The following is an 18,461-nucleotide window of genomic DNA, read 5'->3' on the forward strand; positions in this document are numbered from 1 at the left end:
ATTGCCTTACCCTGCTGGCATCCTCTCCAAGAGACACTCCTGCTGCTCTCACCCACAAGGAGGCTCAGGCCCAAGCATTTTGGGTTGGGCTATAGAGTAATATGAACATTAGGTCTGACTTTTGCACTGACCTGAAAGAAGATTGGGATGGGATGACTTTGCGTCATCCTCTCTCTCGAGACAACAAGATATACCATGCAGCCAATTATGTTCTTAATTTATGTGCATCTGTAATGAAATGAAACATTGGTAAGACTGGATAATATTGTTGTTTCTAGTCTTCTTTATTAGCCCAGCACCTATGTTTTTAAGGATGTGCGTATGACCACAAACTTTTCTTTAGACTGGATAATATGTCACCAACTTTATAGAATTTGGTAAAGGATGATAACCAGTAGGTATTTGATTCGTTGAGAGTCACACGTGGAGAGGTTTGAAGCAGTGTTGTGTGATGAATAAGGTTTGTTTTCCCCCGTCCGATATCCAGATGAAGCAGTGTTGTTGTGTGATGAATGGGGTTCGTTTTTCCCCGTCCGATATCCAGTTTAAGCAGTGTTGTTGTGTGATGAATGGGATTCGTTTCCCCCCCCCCTCCGATATCCAGTTGAAGCAGTGTTGTTGTGTGATGAATGGGGTTCGTTTTCCCCCCCTCCGAAATCCAGTTGAAGCAGTGTTGTTGTGTGATGAATGGGGTTCGTTTTCCCCTGTCCGATATCCAGTTGAAGCAGTGTTGTTGTGTGATGAATGGGGTTCGTTTTCCCCCCCTCCGATATCCAGTTGAAGCAGTGTTGTTGTGTGATGAATGGGGTTCGTTTTCCCCTGTCCGATATCCAGTTGAAGCAGTGTTGTTGTGTGATGAATGGGGTTCGTTTTCCCCCCCTCCGATATCCAGTTGAAGCAGTGTTGTTGTGTGATGAATGGGGTTCGTTTTCCCCTGTCCGATATCCAGTTGAAGCAGTGTTGTTGTGTGATGAATGGGGTTCGTTTTCCCCCCCTCCGATATCCAGTTGAAGCAGTGTTGTTGTGTGATGAATGGGGTTCGTTTTCCCTCCTCTAATATCCAGTTGAAGCAGTGCCGTTGTACAGTATGATGGATAAGGTTTATGAATGGTAATAATTTTTCCCTCCTCCGATATCCACAACCATGTGGAGCTATTCATTACTCACCTGGGGCCATGTGGGGCACTGAAAGGGATCTTAAGAGTACTAAATGCTGCTTTTCTTCATTACTACCCCATTGACCTCTCTCACAGCAGGCACACACACACAGGCACTTCCTGGCTAATTAAACTTAAGCACACCCAGACACACACCCTTTGCGTTTGCATTTAAAGCCACAATCCTGAATCAGTGGTCGGTTGCCACGACCTGCTATTTTGTCAAACTGAAAGGGAGGGGTTTGGAAAATGGGACCACTTTCAAATTCATTAAAGGCTGGAGTGATGCTTTTCCATTTAACCTGTCACCTCAGAGTGAGACTCCCCATCTTGTGGAATTGATAGCAAGAGAGAGTGAAAAATGTTACACAGACAAATAAGTAAGGAGAGACAAACAAAAGAATGAAACAGTCACGTGGTGTTAGAAAAAGAGAAACGATGGATTCTGTCTAGGTTCCTCCTCTTCTCCTTCAACAGTGATTACCTCTATGGCTGTGCCAACTGCCAAACAACAGTCTATCAGCCCTCCCTTCAGACCTGTTAAACAAAAGAGAAGATTCTAAATACAAACAAAAGACCATAGCTTCCATTTGCACAGCGCGCCAAAAGGCATGAAGGCTTTGACGACAGGTGTAGCTTATGGCAGGCATCCTGGCAGAGGTTTAGAGAGGCTGGTACGATTGAAGTTGTTCCACTCCAAGCATTTCCTGACTGAAAGGTTGACATGCATTGGAAGGTTGCCTTTCTGATCCACCCATTAATTATTGTCTTATGACAAAAAAAATACGAGAAACATTTTAACGTTTTTCTATGAACTCTGTCTGGACCAAGGATTGATGCTTATCTCACATTATTAATGCATGAATCAAAGAGGAAACTGTCACTGTAAAGAAATTCCAAGCGCTTATTCCAACACCGATGAAGACATGGGGAGAAATGTCATGTGAAATCTATTTTCTTGAATCATGGCACAGGTTGTGAGAACTTTTTGGCTAGTGTTAAATTTGGCCCTGATTTTGTAGGCGATTCCTTTGTAATTCGATTAGCCGTTTGACGTCTGTAGATAAACTATTTTGGAGCAGTCGCACTCTTTCTCGATCATCCTCCATTTCTGTCAGCCTTGTCAATTTGTTTCCTCCAAAGTCAAGTGAGGCACCTGCTGACACATGGCTTAGCGTGTAACATGTAATAGTAGACTCCTCACAGAGAGATAGAGGTACCTTAGCATGTTAAATACGAATCCTCACAGAGATATTAAGGCCAATAAGATGTCCTTTAGCTTCTGTGTTGACACCTGCAGAGTTGAAATAAGACCGTTGTCCCCACTCCCAATGTCAATGGGATACCTGTCTGTTTGTGTCCTTTAGCTTTCTCCCCATTCATACACAAGGTATTATTTTGCAATCCCCAGAGTAAAGGTTGAGGCAGAGGTTAATCTGGTGAATATCAGAAGCACTCATCTGATCTGCCTCATCAGCCCTGTGATCAGTCAATAGTTTTTGCGGCTGGTTTTAGCAGTTCAACAGTCCCCCAAAGGACTTATTGTGCTACTGAGAAAGTGGTTCCATCTGTGAAAATAATGGAATTAATAAATTACTGAACACTCCAAAACTGGTGAATCCTGGAATTGTGGATTTTTTCTAAATAAATGGTCTAAAAATATTTGTGTAAAAGATGCCCGTTTTACCTGTTTATACATTTTGCATTAGTGCAGTGTTTTATACTACAGGCCTGTCAAAGTTATCCTAGCATTGCAGATTATCATTCTTGGTCCATCCAAGAATAGTCTTCATGTATTCGTCTGTTTCATGTATTTGTCTCTCTACCTGTTACAGTAGCAGGAAAAGGAAACAGGAAATGGGTCAGTGTTCCTGCTGGTTGATATGTACACCTCTCTCTTTTGGTCTCTCCCTGAATACACTGTGGACTTTTTGCCATGATAACAATCTCTGGGAGGAAACTCAATGCAGTCCACCGTGGCTACAGAGTGCCACAGCGCCTTGTCCAGGGGGTCAGAAGGTAGAGCATTACAAGGGGCCATGACTCTGCACAGCTTCTGGGCATATGTTGTGTTTTGTGTTGGTGGTTGTGGATTTCCTGGCATCACATTGAAGGTAGAAATTGCAAGTATTATGTGTGTACATGAGAGCCATAATGAACAAGTGTACTTGAAAGAAGTTGAGAGACACTGATTCAGGTTTTGAATATAACAAATTATAATAAAACAATCCCCCTAACCGTGACCAGCCCCTCGTGATTTCCCTTTGCACTTTGCAGTGGGGCGTTGCCAATGTTCATGTTATCCTATTTACAGTTACTGTAACACAGCCATCAACGTGTTTTAGATGCATTATTATGGCCAAACCGGATGGGATGTTATGGTCTGGACCTTGAAGCACTTTACCTTAACATATGACCATACAGGGTTCACTCCAGTCATCCACAGGTTAGTGTGCTGCTTAAGGGGAGAGTGTGGTTGTAGAGATTAGGTCAAGAGTGAAGTTCCGGCTCGATTTCCACAGTTCAGCAAATTCAGCACATTTTTTGAATTCTCTTTTTTTCCTGACAGCTTTGACAACCTATGTTAGAGTTTTGTCGTGTAGCATTAAATATCCACTCCAGCTCCCTAGCACCTCATTTATCACCTGATTTATTTAACAAAAGGCACATCTCAATTAGGCGGTTCAGGTATCCTCATGACATGGCACAAGTGGGGGGGGGGGGGGGGGGCTTTCCTCTTTTGTCCTCTATTGCTCCTATATTGTTCCAGCAAGCAAGGGGGGAGGCAGATGACATCAGAGTGAACCATCAGACAACTCTTTGATTTGCCAAACCCTTGAATTTTGCAATTGTGTCTTAGAAAACCCTATTCTGCTCTATTAGTGTACTTTACTGTATCTATACTTGTGGAATATCATTTTTCAACAGGAAAAGTAAAAACATATCTGTACTTTGTCTATATCAGTTGACTGAACACTCCCGTTCTCGTCATGATGGCTCTGTTGCAACGTGTTGTACTTATTGCTTATTCTATTCAAATCAAATCTTAAAGTTGCAGACTTACATTGAGTATTAAGATTGTTTCATCATGCCCTGAGGGTTTACTTAATTTCGTATGCAAAGCTGGAGCACAATCACAACATTGTCCTATCGATTCTATCACAGAACAATCCCCACACCAAACAATTGTATTGTTTTCATAAATCAGGTACCCTGCTAATACCTCAGACTATAGTGACTGAAAATATTTGCTCAGGGTCATTAGTTAACAAAAGAAGCTGACTTAACATGGTAAGATAAGATAATTGTGTTTATCTCTTCAACAGCAGTGTGCAGCAAAGAAGAGAAAGCATACACACAGTACTTACTGTATGAGCCAGAGCCCAGAAAATGAAAGCTGTTTTGATTTGGTGCACTGAAAATCCAACAGTGTGTCAGTGTAGCCACACCCTGAGATAAAGATTATTTGCTCAGTCTTTTAGATTTCTTTGGCCCATGTTACAATACCTTTAGCTACCTGCCTCAAGGTTCATAAACAACACAAATCCCAATCACCACTAAACATGGAAGAGCAGCTTTGTTTGATAATGAAGGTGTGGAAATTCAGAGTTAAAAGGTCGTGGTGTGGCTGTGGTCTGAGATATTGCTGGTTGGTGAAATACATTAAAGTGCTTTATCACTCCCCAACCACCCTGGTAGCCCAGGGTGACAGAACTCTAACGGCCTTGTACACCTGTCCTTAAAGGCACAGTGCAGTCAAAAATGTGTGTTTTATGTATATTTCCACACTATGAGATTGGAATAATACTGTGAAATTGTGAAAATTATGATAATCCCCTTTTAGTGTAAGAGCTGTTTGAAAAGACCAGCCTGTTATGGTGGGATGGAGTTTTGACCTGTCTGGTGACATCACCGGGCGGTGAATTAGTTAATAGACCAATAAGAAAGAAAGTTCCAAACCTCTCTGCCAATAAGAGCTAGTTTTCAGTTCTCTCTCCCCACTCTCCCCACTCAGACAGTGCTAGCAAAATTCTTGCTTGAGAAATTGCTCTTTGCTAAGAAGCTATTTTGTTTCTTTTTGACCATTTTAATTGAAAACAATCACATTAAGGTACTTAATTGTTACCCAGAAATGATTTGATATTAGGATAAAAATGGCTGCATTGGACCTTTAAAGACATCACCGGGCGGATTTAAGAGGCAACAGTCCGTACAAAAATAGCTTACAGGAGACTTCAAAGTTTAAAGTCTCAAGGCGATGCTGCTATTTGTGAGCAATATTTGATTTGGTTTGATGGAACACTGTGAGTACATTCACACTAATCAGTTTGAGTCAGCTGACTTTGAGAGCTAATCCTAAAATTACTTAGTGAGGCTCAGAGGTAAATCCTCTAATGCCAATAAGTATCAGTTTGACTGGGGGTGTCAGATATTACCAGATGAAAATGAACTAAGTGTGAACTTTGGAGGAATTTTTGTAGTTTCTTGCTTGCATTGATCTTAGGAGTGAGACATCTTACTCAAATGCAATTCCTTAATCAGTTTGCTTTGCACCCTTCTTTGTGTCTTGTTGTGCCACACAAATTGCTTGAGTCAAGTGTATGTGACAAATGTGTAAACGGCTCAAATTTTTCTTTAAAGAATACAACAACCAACCACAGGGCTATCCCTTGTCCCGTGGCCAGGCACTCTTCTATATCCCTGTCAGCTCGCTCTGACAGAATGGGCCAAGGTCTTTCTCTGGGTGAGGAGAACACAATTACACGATAGCCAACCCCTACATTTCTCCCAGGGTTGATGGACGAGCCTTGTCTCCCAGCTCTCAGGCTGTGTCCCGTGCTCTAGGCTCTGGAATCGGATTTCCCAAGGGACAGAGGCCCCATCTACCCTGGCTACCTCGGACCTGTTTGGGAGACTAGGAAAAGGACACTGAATGGAAGTCAGGCCATTCTACCATTCTCTGGAAGGTCAGGGCCATTTCACCATTCTGTGGTGAAAACAAGAGTATTGGAACTCTCCTCCAATGTGACTGTGGTTATTCAGACTTTCAGAGAAGTCAACATCTACCCAGAATCACTAAGTGGGTCAACAACATGGGCCTTGGTGGTGAGACTAGACTAGACCACTGCCTCCTTCTGCGGAGGAATTCCTGAACCGAATGAATGTCACAATATTGTGTCTGGGTAAGGCTGGTTTGTCTGGATTGGACATGTTGTGGGTTACTGGGTATTTCTTCAGAGAGAATTGGTCAGACCGTTAAGCAATCTTGTCTGTGTATTGTCAAGGGAGATCCTCACGTAATGGTAAAACAACCTTGCTCACACAGACACACAAGGACACAGGCATTCCATTAAAGGCATACGAGTACAATATTAATGTAATCATTTCACCCTTCCCCCTCTAATGTTACCAGGGAATCCTATGTTTTGTCACTGTTAAGTCTGAAACTGTAGGCTAAGCGTAATTTCCTTTGTTGTGATGGTGACACATCAATCCAATGGCAGTCACCCAACATCACTATCCCTCAGGCTTTGAAGACAGACAGCCACAGTGATTCTATAAGTGATCCTGAATAACTTCTGATTAAATCATAAATAACATTTCAGTGAAGACTGTTTCTCTATTTGTGGTAAAAGCAGAGTTAACAGAAAATACCTATTATCATTTACTGCATATGTTTTTCACTTATAGAGCCCTGGAGAAATTGATACATTGGTAAAAAAATGATGTATTCTTCTAAATAATAAATTCAACTAATCAATAAGTAAATAATAATAATATATTGAAGATATACTTATTATGTTCTTAATTTTTATATCATAAACAACAAGACACACTTATAAAACAACAAAAATACCACACCTTTCCAGTTTCCACCCACCCTTCCCACACAAAATGACAAAAACAGTCAAAAAGGAACATGTAAATTATTGAAAGAAAATGGACTCTAATATCCATTACGTAGTTAAAAACATAACACTTTACAGGCACTACATGTTTGAGTTTTGAGTCATTCCTCACCGACATGCAGCCACTCTCGACTCTGCTGTTCTGTTGCCCAGGAGGCTGGGCTGCTACCCTCCTGGTCTTCTGAGGAGCCTGGCCTCTTCTCCTGGTCTTCAATTTAACAGCATTCACAACACAGACCATCCCCAGCAAGCCACAGCCCATCAATGAAGAATACACTGTATACTGTAGAAATAGTAAACAATGCCAAAGCGGTCTTTCTCCTCATGAATTACAAAGGTCCGAGGGCCTAATTGGTACACACAGCCTTTTATCAACCCCTTCAGCTATGACTAAACAATACAGTAGTACTCCCCGCTCTCTTCCACTGACAAGTTAGAGAGGACCAGATAGATGTATGGTTGAAGAGCATTTATTTGGGCATTCAATCCTCAAGTATTGGTCGATCTTCAAACATAGTAGATTTGTCCAATATGACATTGTACATTGAACAGTCTTTTTTTAATCTACGCAACCAGGATAGAGTATGATTAGAGTTAGAGCTGAGAGCCGTTCGAGAATCATTTTGTGAGCAGGTAAAACCACCAGCATATACATTTGGATGTAATTATTCTATTGATTTGGATGCTTCACACAGAAGTAACTGTTTATTACTATCCCAACTGTTTTTTTTATTCCTAACTCTGTTACTGGTTTCTCACTGCATAAAGACTGAGCTGGACCAGAATCAAGACAGCATGAGGGCTGATGATGCATGAGAGTCTGGTCCCTGGCAGACTGACTGGTGTCATTGATCTAATGAGGAGATGTTTGACTGGGGGATAATAGATGCAGGCTGTGTCCCAAATGGGAACATTGCCTGACCGGGGTCAAAAGTAGTGCACCACATAGGGTGCTATTTAGGATGCAACCCTAATGATGAACACTGCAACCCTAATGATGAACACTGCTCTGTTGTTTCTGGTCTGGTGGCTGATTGGAGGATGTCCAGGGCTTCAGGGTTTTCCTCTGTCTTTTCCAAAAGGGCTGGTGACTCCCATGGTCACTGTACCATATAGTTAGGATAGGCAGTCAGGATGCTTTGATCAGAAATCCAAATCGATTTCTTTTTTTTAAATATGCTTTTTTTTCTTCTTTGAAATGAAACAAAGTAAATTTTGCAAAGTGGAACATGCTATCGCATTGGCTAAAAAAAGGAATATAACTAAGAGTTGGGTTAAATGTGTGCTCTCTTTCCGCTGCAGGTGTCCTCGTGTGATTGTCCAATCAGAGACCTGCATGTGTGAAGCCGCGGCCAGCAATGGAACCCTGGCCTGCAGTGGCCTGGGTCCTACTGCTGACGGTCATCGCTGATTGGCTGAAAACAGCCCAATCAAAGGACTTTACAGAACAGGACATCATCTACCTCCATCCCTCAAGTAAGAATCAGACTTTATTATTTCATGACCAAAAGTATTTAATAGAGTGATGGTGTCCCAATTTCCCAGATGAGAGTGATATGCTTCTAGACATCCAATACTAATAGCGTGAAAGGTTACAAGTAATTTACAGAGCTAATTCACTATGTCCAAAATGCAGCTGACTTGCATGGAATTGGCGTTTGTGTTGGACGAAATGTATTAAATTATTCCCGACAAGCTAAGAAAATGCCCAGGGTTTGGTCTGATGCGATTTGGATGCCTTGTAGATCAGTCAGTAGCTGTTATTGCACTCAGAGATCCCACTTCTGCTAACATCGTCAATGATGTGACCGGACTGCTATTATCCCAGTGACTGGGTGATATACAGTGGGGCAAAAAAGTATTTAGTCAGCCACCAATTGTGCAAGTTCTCCCACTTAAAAAGATGAGAGAGGCCTGTAAAGTTTCATCACAGGTGCACTTCAACTATGACAGAGAAAATGAGAAAAAAAATCCTGAAAATCACATTGTAGGATTTTTTATGAATTTATTTGCAAATTATGGTGGAAAATAAGTATTTGGTCACCTACAAACAATATTTCTGGCTCTCGCAGACCTGTAACTTCTTCTTTAAGAGGCTCCTCTGTCCTCTACTCTTTACCTGTATTAATTGCACCTGTTTGAACTTGTTATCAGTATAAAAGACACCTGTCCACAACCTCAAACAGTCACACTCCAAACTCCACTATGGCCAAGACCAAAGAGCTGTCAAAGGACACCAGAAACAAAATTGTAGACCTGCACCAGGCTGGGAAGACTGAATCTGCAATAGGTAAGTAGCTTGGTTTGAAGAAATCAACTGTGGGAGCAATTATTAGGAAATGGAAGACATACAAGACCACTGATCATCTCCCTCGATCTGGGGCTCCACGCAAGATCTCACCCTGTGGGGTCAAAAGGATCACAAGAACGGTGAGCAAAAATCCCAGAACCACACGGGGGGACCTAGTGAATGACCTGCAGAGAGCTGGGACCAAAGTAACAAAGCCTACCATCAGTAACACAGATGTGTCCCCCTGCTTAAGCCAGTACATGTCCAGGCCCGTCTGAAGTTTGCTAGAGAGCATTTGGAGGATCCAGAAGAAGATTGGGAGAATGTCATATGGTCAGATGAAACCAAAATATAACTTTTTGGTAAAAACTCAACTCGTGGTGTTTGGAGGACGAAGAATGCCGAGTTGCATCCAAAGAACACCATACCTACTGTGAAGCATGGGGGTGGAAACATCATGCTTTGGGGCTGTTTTTCTGCAAAGGGACCAGGACGACTGATCCGTGTAAAGGAAAGAATAAATGGGGCCATGTATCGTGAGATTTTGAGTGAAAACCTCCTTCCATCAGCAAGGGCATTGAAGATGAAACGTGGCTGGGTCTTTCAGCATGACAATGATCCCAAACACACCGCCCGGGCAACGAAGGAGTGGCTTTGTAAGAAGCATTTCAAGGTCCTGGAGTGGCCTAGCCAGTCTCCAGATCTCAACCCCTCAAAATCTCAAAATCTTTGGAGGGAGTTGAAAGTCCGTGTTGCCCAGCAACAGCCCCAAAACATCACTGCTCTAGAGGAGATATGCATGGAGGAATGGGCCAAAATACCAGCAAAAGGGTGTGAAAACCTTGTGAAGACTGACAGAAAACGTTTGACCGCTGTCATTGCCAACAAAGGGTATACAACAAAGTATTGAAACAAACTTTTGTTATTGACCAAATACTTATTTTCCACCATAATTTGCAAATAAATTCATTAAAAATCCTACATTGTGATTTTCTGGATTTTTTTTCTCATTTTGTCTGTCATAGTTGAAGTGTACACATGATGAAAATTACAGGCCTCTCTCATCTTTTTAAGTGGGAGAACTTACACAATTGGTGGCTGACTAAATACTTTTTTGCCCCACTGTAAAATTGAGACGGTCAGTCAGTCACCGCTGTCGGCTTTAACTGTTAATCAACTGGCCAAGCCACGTCCATGTATTCATGTAGCCCAGCCCTTTCTCTCTGAGAACGTGTAAGCCTTATAAACTAGGCTAGGGGGAGACCTTCAGCCCCTCAGTCCCCTGTAAAGCTGTCAATAGACTGAGTCTGTTATTACAGGCCATCTCTAATGGAGGAGAGGCCCCTCTGTCTCTCTGTCTCTCTCTCGCTCTCTTTCTCTATGTCTCTCCCTTTCTCTTTCTCTTTCTCACACACGCACACTCACACACACACACACTTTTACTGTCTTGTGATGAGACTATTTCGTTAGATGAGCCAAAGGGGGCTTATTACATCCCTCATAACTGCGGCTTATCCCAAACCTTAATAGACTGCTCTATTCCAATTTTGACTGACCCTTAAGAGTTATGAAAAAGTCAGTCAAAGGCTATGCTACTCAGGAATAGCTGTTAGGGGTGTATATCCAGTGAGGTTGTGATCCCAAGCCAAACCAGACAGATCTACAGCTGGCACAGCAACTGCCTGCTCCCTCCCCTCTCCACCACCAGACCAGGCTCTTTGATCTGAGGTATGGGGTCATGTGACTCCACGCATAGCTACCCGGCACAGTCAGACGCCCCACAGTCACCCATGTTGTCACTGCCTTCTGCCGTCTGCCTTCTTTTGTCTCATCCACACATTAGCCCAGCACTATTTCCACTCAGCCCCCCCCCCCCCCCCAATAGAGACACTACACTACACCTTAACTGTAAGACCAACTGCAAATGGCATAGACATCTTATTAACGTTTATTCAATATTTCCTGAATCAGTTCAGATTGAAACAATGAAACACATTGTCAATAAACCAAAGGAATGCTTATAGAGAGTGACTGTTATCTTAATTAGAATTCTAGTGGTCTGAGCCAAGTCGTGACAGTGACGACCAACAAGACTCAGCTGAGGGTAACTGATTGATTGCTGTCCTCTGGCTGTCCCTGTGACTCGAGACAGAATGTTCCGGCATGGGCAGAATGTGGACACTCCCTAATTGGTCCTCAGTGTCAATTAGATCATGTTCCCGAGCCACAGGAATGGTTGCTTTCCATAACATAGTACTCTCAACTTGTTCTCTCTCTTCTCCCCCCTTCTCTCTCTCCCACCTTTCCTCCCTGTCTTAACTCAATGTGCACCCGTGCCAGTATAGGGCAAATGGTAAATAAATACAAGTCATGTAAGTCACATTACAGCCGGTAAATTGCTGCTCCACATCTCAAGTCCTCTTACAGGCCTTTTTCCTAGTTTGTTAGGTCAGTAGATAAGCTAAGTTGCCTCGACATGGCCTCTGTACAACAGTCTTTTCCCCTTTTTCAGACCCCCTGCAGGACCACTTACTGTGTGCAACAAACAGACTGGGTCACTATAGGCTTCTGTAGAGGGGCATATGCTAGGTATGAGCTCCCAGATTAGGGTCTGAAACAACCCCAACTCTCCCCAGGAAGCGGGCATGTTAGAGGTCAGCCCTCCCACGTCTCAGAAACAGGTCCCCGTGTAGCCAGAGAGAAAATCTCTTAAGATCTGTGACTCTTTCATCACAGAGAGGCAGAACTCCCGGGATCAGGTTAACACCGTGCCGGCTTTCCGGGATACTGCAGGAGATATCCGTGTCAGCTCGAGGCCACCCCTCTAGTCCCCGTGGGGATTTGGTAGATTGTGTGTGTGTGTGTGTGTATATGTGTGTGTGTGTTCGTGTGTACGCGCATGTGTCCGTGTCTATGTACATATGTGAGCATGTGACAGGGTGTTTGCGTAGTTGTGCGTCTGTCTTTGTGTGTGGGTGTGGGAGGGCTCCTAGGGAGTGGTAACTAACCAGACATCCTGGGAGATGGAGGGAGGGGTCATGGTCTAGCTAGCAGTGACGAGGCAAGGCGGGATCATGGGCTGCGTCCTAAATCGCACCCTATTCCCGATATACTGCACAACTTTTGACCAGAGTCCTATGGCCTACATAGTGCACTGTATAGGGAATAGGGTGCCATTTGAGACGTAGCCATGGTGATTGGCAACAAGCTTTGTGTTCTGAAGGAAATTTGCCTGACCTGCAGACCTGCAGCTATCATTGGGGAACGGTGTGGAGGAGTGGCCAATCAGATTAATGTAATGGTGTGAAACTGGAAAGACTAACAGCTTCTTCGTCCGTTTGATCACAACAGATGGCCCACCATGGACATTTTCCATCCTCTGGGGACAATGCATTGAGAAGGGAGGCAGCAACTGAGCTGCATGGTATTAGTCTTAGTGTTTCACTGAATTAACAGAGTGCATGGGGTAAACTGCATTTGGCAATTTAAGTCTTTATCAGAACAAGTGTGTGTGAGCGAGATATAGATTACTACCAGTCATAAACTATGTACAGTATGTTGGTGCAAGTTCCCCTCCCTAAAGTCCATGTTATAAGAGTGATTTTTGTTTAACTAATCCAAAATAACGCGTTCCATGCATTCCAAACTTATTTATCAAAAAGTTCAATCTTTTTCTGGACAGATTTCATAAACTAATACTATTATTAACCCAGCTTTTAGTATAAGCGTGCTAATCTTATTCAATGTTTCAGGACTTCTGTTCACTTAGGCTAAGTGTTTGTTGGCTATGGCTGTGTGACTGGCTATGCATGTCCCAGTGCCCTGGGCATGACTCTTAATCAGTGTGTGGAATAAGTGTGTGTGTATGTTTCTACAGCCACTCCATTCCCAGGCGGGTTCAAGTGCTTCACATGTGAGGAGGCACCTGACAACTACGAGTGTAATCGCTGGGCGCCAGACCTGTACTGCCCACAAGGTGAGTCAAACCACTAGGGCAAACCTATTTTCTTTTCAGCACCGTTGATAACAACAGTATGATTTCAAGCCCTACTCATTAAGTAATAATAATAGGTTAATTCTTTACTCCTTCTGCTTTCAGATAGGACCTACTCTTACTTTGTATTTAAATTAGGCATTCTTTCCTTTGAGTACTGCCACAAAGTTGTAAATTACCGCTCTGTTCCTTCAATGGAGGCCTCAGTGTATTATTAAGTATATGCCACCCTGCTGTTGACATGTTTAGCTCATAAATAGCTAGTGAGCTAGCTTGGCTCGACGTCTATCCGACTGATTTACAGCTCGCTCTTAAAGACTAATAAGTTACTCTTGGCCTAGCCCAAAAAAATACACGTTCTTTGTATAAATAATAGCCTCATAGATCGTTGGATAGAGACATGCACTACTTGAACAAAACTCCCTGGAATGCTCTCTGTGACGTGGTATGATTGGCTTTCCTCCAGGTTTTATGGGTTTGATAGTAAAAGTGACATACTGTCATGTATAGCTTTGGAGTATATCAGATACCGTATGGCAGTGGATTCCATGCAGGACAGGGTCAGATGTAGGTAGCCTATAGTGTGTTTCCCCACGACCTATGAGCAGAAAAGTACAGCTTTTCTCTCAATTCTAACTTAAATCAATATCCGTCCATGCTAACCAAAATGTGGTAGCTACAGCAAGAGGTCAATATGTCTTATTTACTATCTTTATTCTCAACAGAGACCAGATATTGTTATACATTTCACAAGATGGACGTGGAGGGGGACAGTGTTTCCGTGACAAAGCGTTGTGTGGCTCTGGAGGACTGCCTCTCTACTGGATGCTCTGAAGAAGACAATGAAGGAAACAAGGTGAGGAGTGGGAACAAGAGGAAGAGTGTTAGAATGGCATGACGTGGGGCAAGGGTTTCTCTGTTCGTAATTATTCTAGTTGACTTTGGGCATGGCATTTTTCTGACTTGGAATTTTTCAGTCATGACATAGACCGAGGTAGATGGTGTTGTGGCCAAACTGTCGCCAACAGGGTAAAGTTTATGGTTGGATCTCAGGCTATGGTGATGGTGAAATCTTGACTGGGGTCAGAGCCAGGGTCAGGCAACGTGAACATGGCGCTTTGTATTACGGCCCTGTCCCAGTCACCACCACTTAACTGTGCTTTTGAGTTAATCCGGAGATCCTCCAAAGTGCTCGCTCCAGATAAGATAAAGAGAAGGGTTGAAACTGCTCTCTCTCAGTAGGCTGTCATTCTAATCCCCGGTGAAAGGTGTGTGTCTTCACTACCTCGGAAGTCTGCATTATTCCCCATTGAGAGACACACAGAGAGAGAGAGAGAGAGAGAAAGAGAGAGAGAGACATAGAGAGAGGGAGGGAGAGAGAGAGACCAGAGAGAGACCAGAGAAGACGCAAGCGAGTGTTGTATCTAACGTTTCAACTTTTCTCCTTTAGGTTTGTACGGCGTGCTGTGAGGGCAATATCTGTAACCTTCCTCTCCCCTGGAATGAGACGGAGGCCGTGTTCGCCACCACCTCACCTCTCAGCGGCACCACAGGAATCCCACAGAGCTACAGACTAATATACTGCCTCCTTTTCCTCACCCTCCTCATCTCCAGCTATGTTTGAGAAGTGGAGAGAGATACTGACATATACAATTGTCTTTACCAGTTGAAGGCCTGACCCAACTGTTAATGTATTCCGATCCAACTGTTAATCGATTCAATCTACACCCTATGGAAATAGTACTCACTGCAGTTTTTGACAGTTTATTTTCCTTTTAATTAAAAAGGAATCCAGTTTTGATTCCCTTTCATCATTATGCTTGGTTTCGATAAAATGTGCACTTAGAACTTGACACTGATACTGCTTCTAAAACACAGGCCATATGGCTGTCAATCTTGAAGGATAAAACATAATAAACATCCAAGTATGAAATGACATGATTCTCCCCCTACTAGTCTTCTGCACCGGGACAGAAGGAGGGGAAACTGTAAACCTTGAAATGTGTTGTGGCATGTTTGGATTCGACAGTAGGCTATACACTGTAAGAGTTTCAACATGTTCCAGCGATGAGGAAGAATTGAAGAACAGCTTCAGCTTCTATGAGGATTTGTCTGGTTTTAAAACGTTTTTATGTTTTTACATTTTCACATTTGCGAGTCCATGCGCCATGTTGTATGTTTGACACATATGTACATATACATAGTATTTATTTTTTTATGGAACATTGTTGTTAGAAGGTGAATATGTCTGTGTGAAACGTTACGCCGGTAGGTTTATATAATAGCATGTAAGTGTAGACTACATCTTTTATTTTCCAGCAGGAACAGGTGACATAGGCGCTGCGCGTCCTTTTACGTCTAGTATGCAGAAAGTATTTTTACCGACATGGAAAGAGAGCCGGGCGCTTATCAAACAAACACTTAACCCTTTGGTGTTTCTGTTGTGGGAAGACTATTTCCTCAAAACCTAAAAAAAAGGATAAAAGTTAATTACAGGTCTATTTTAGCTTCAAAATTGGCCGATGATGAAAAATGAATCTAACTTTCCACATGATACAGCTACCCACATACCTCAGTGCAGCACTTTGTTTGGCCTAGGCTTTGGAAGCTGTGCTGTAACTGCAGGACAAATAGCATGTTTTTATGTCTCGTCATTTCAGTTTTAGCGAGAGGCAACAATAAATGACTTGCTTTGTGCGCACACAATTAATTACTGACACTACGTGCTCTTCAGGAGACTTTTTCTCACAAGTGTTTTAATGTTTTTGTACGTTCTTGTGACATGTCCCTCTGATGTTTGTACTGTGCTCTGTTCTGTGATATGTTTCTCATCCATCACTCTCTGTTGGCGGTGTGGTCGCCTGTCCAGGCGGGAAAAATGCAGAGTTAGCAAATACAGTGTTATTGTTCTCCAGGATTTCTGATTTATTTAGGCTGACCGCCCGAGACATAAAGGAGACTGGTCACTTCCCCCCTCCAGACCTGGGTTCATTTACTATTTTAAATCATCGTTTGGCTCAATGGACCAATAGAATAGTCCCAAAATGGCAAACCATGCTCATATATTACTTCAGGCAGACTAAAGCAAACGATCAAAGTATTTGAAAGATTTCAAATAGTATCTGAACCCAGGTCTGCCCTCCTCCCTCCCTACCACACTGTCTGTTCAGTAGGACTCCAGCCAAGCAGCAAAAGGAAAACAGTGAAGCATGATTTACAGAAAGCAACATTTTTTACCTACTGTAGTTTGCTCTGTTAACATTTTATAAATTACATTTCGTTTTTTATGGGGTAACATAAGGGCTAAAACATGTTGTGTCCCTTTAAACCAATCAGGCAATACTAGATTTTCCCTTTTAAATATATTGCCAGGACTTTTGTACTGTGACCTGAATGCCAACATATCATGCCAGATGTTGCCTTAAATAAATGCTGTACAATTCATGGAAGAAGTGCTTGTGCATGATCTTATCTAGTCATGTTGTGCCAATTGACGTTATGTAAATATCATCTCTGTTTGTATATGCAATGTCTTTGTACATAATTGTATATATAGATGTGAAGGACTTTGTAACTTCATATTAAAGATGAAGACATGACCACTACAGCCAATGGTGTATGAGATAAGTGTTATTTGAGTGACTCAAAAATACTACTGTGATGCTGGATACCATATTCAACCAATGGTCTGACCAAACTAGGCCTGAATACCCATTTTTGTTTATACTATCAGACAAGAGAATCAGCACGCTATTTCACTGAAGATAAACAGTTGAATGCTTCGCTCTCACCATAGTAGGAATCAGTGGGTGATTCCTTTGTCAGGATCATTTGATAGGTGTTACATTTTATATAATGCTGCTGCATGCCATTACTATTTAGGTCCCACAAAAACAGTTCACCGTTATTCCCCTGTTTTCCAGTCGTCCTTTTTTCCACAGATTGCAGAGTTTCCAGCAACTGCAGCCCAAGCCCTGGCGTGACGCCTATAAATCTGCTGTGTTTTTCTACCCGTCGACCTTTCAGAGGCGGTGACGTCTGAGGATGACTCATCTGAACTGAGCAGACCTGTGTCATCTGTAGAATCATCAGCGGTTCCTGATAAGCCATCCTTGGAGAGTTGTTGTAGGGGCCCCTGATGCCCTGTTCTAATACTTAAGGGTGGAAAAGCAAACAAAGGACCCTTCAGTCTGGACAGCGTTTATGCCCACTTCTTGAGGAATGACCATTATGTTGAACCTCAGGCCAAGGTACTGGTGGGTTACAGCCACTGGCAGCAAGTGTCTGATGTATTGCACTGAGAAGTAATAGGATTGGACCGTTGGCTTTGTAAAAACGCATCATTCAAGAGAAGACATTCTTTGAAGCATTGTAAACACCCTATTCTAAAACAAATGACACATCACAGTCTAGCTATAAACAATAAAGTGTCTGGTGCTCTGTTCAAATTCAGATCACTTGAGCAAACAGTCTAAACAAGAGGCCAAATACAATACAACAGTAATGTCTGTTTGGACTGGGTGATGTCCTTCATGGTAATTTATGGTTTGGTTCCAGTGGCCTCAGACCGCTCCCATAGCGGGACGTAAATTGGGAACATGACCCCAGTTGGATAGAACTCTAGGAAGGTCAGAGGTTAATATCCTGGGCCGTTTGTCCGCTCTGTGTCACAGATGGACTCTGCAGTGAAAATGAAGTTGACTTTGTTGGAGTTGTAAAGGTTTTCGGTTTCACTCAGAAGTGGCGTCTGTGGTAGCTGGATTCATAGGAAAAATCTTGAAACAACCTAATGCATGGCAGTCAGTGGGAGAAAAATGTCTTGTTCTTTTTTGCCTTTTTGGCTTCTCCTCTCAGGGCAGCCAAAACAGCAATAGCATTCTCAGGCTTTAGACCCTACAGTGTAATTTCCAATCCTTTTCATCCAAAGGGATTAGCCTCTCTCTTTTACCTCAGGATCTGCGGGGTGGTAATTTAAAGGTGACCTGTGGGAGAGAGTGTGGGAAAGAGAGGGTGTGGGAAAGGCGTTTCTCTATTTTTCAGTACTCAGATATACGTGTCCTTCACAGAGAGGTTGAACTCTTAGATTGAAGATGCTTGTTGTGCAACAACAG

General features: G+C 42.7%; 1 protein-coding gene across 2 annotated transcripts in view; it reads left to right on the forward strand.

Annotated features, from left to right (window-relative positions):
• lypd6 (LY6/PLAUR domain containing 6) overlaps window positions 1-16,957 on the forward strand; it is a 28,022-nt gene extending 11,065 nt beyond the window's left edge. Inside the window, exons 2-6 of one of the 2 annotated variants that reach the window (XM_090230717.1) lie at window positions 8,369-8,542; window positions 12,708-12,780; window positions 13,234-13,332; window positions 14,076-14,206; window positions 14,801-16,957. In XM_090230717.1, coding sequence (XP_090086843.1) covers window positions 12,708-12,780; window positions 13,234-13,332; window positions 14,076-14,206; window positions 14,801-14,974 — 477 coding nt within the window. In that variant the 5' untranslated portion in view covers window positions 8,369-8,542 and the 3' untranslated portion in view covers window positions 14,975-16,957. The remainder of the gene's footprint in view (window positions 1-8,368; window positions 8,543-12,707; window positions 12,781-13,233; window positions 13,333-14,075; window positions 14,207-14,800) is intronic. The other variant, XM_021597340.3, reaches the window with a different exon arrangement.
• The last annotated feature ends 1,504 nt before the right edge of the window (window positions 16,958-18,461 follow it).

The sequence above is a fragment of the Oncorhynchus mykiss genome, chromosome 3 (genome assembly GCF_057628025.1).
Source record: "Oncorhynchus mykiss isolate SJ-2025 chromosome 3, ASM5762802v1, whole genome shotgun sequence".
Lineage (NCBI taxonomy): Eukaryota > Metazoa > Chordata > Actinopteri > Salmoniformes > Salmonidae > Oncorhynchus > Oncorhynchus mykiss.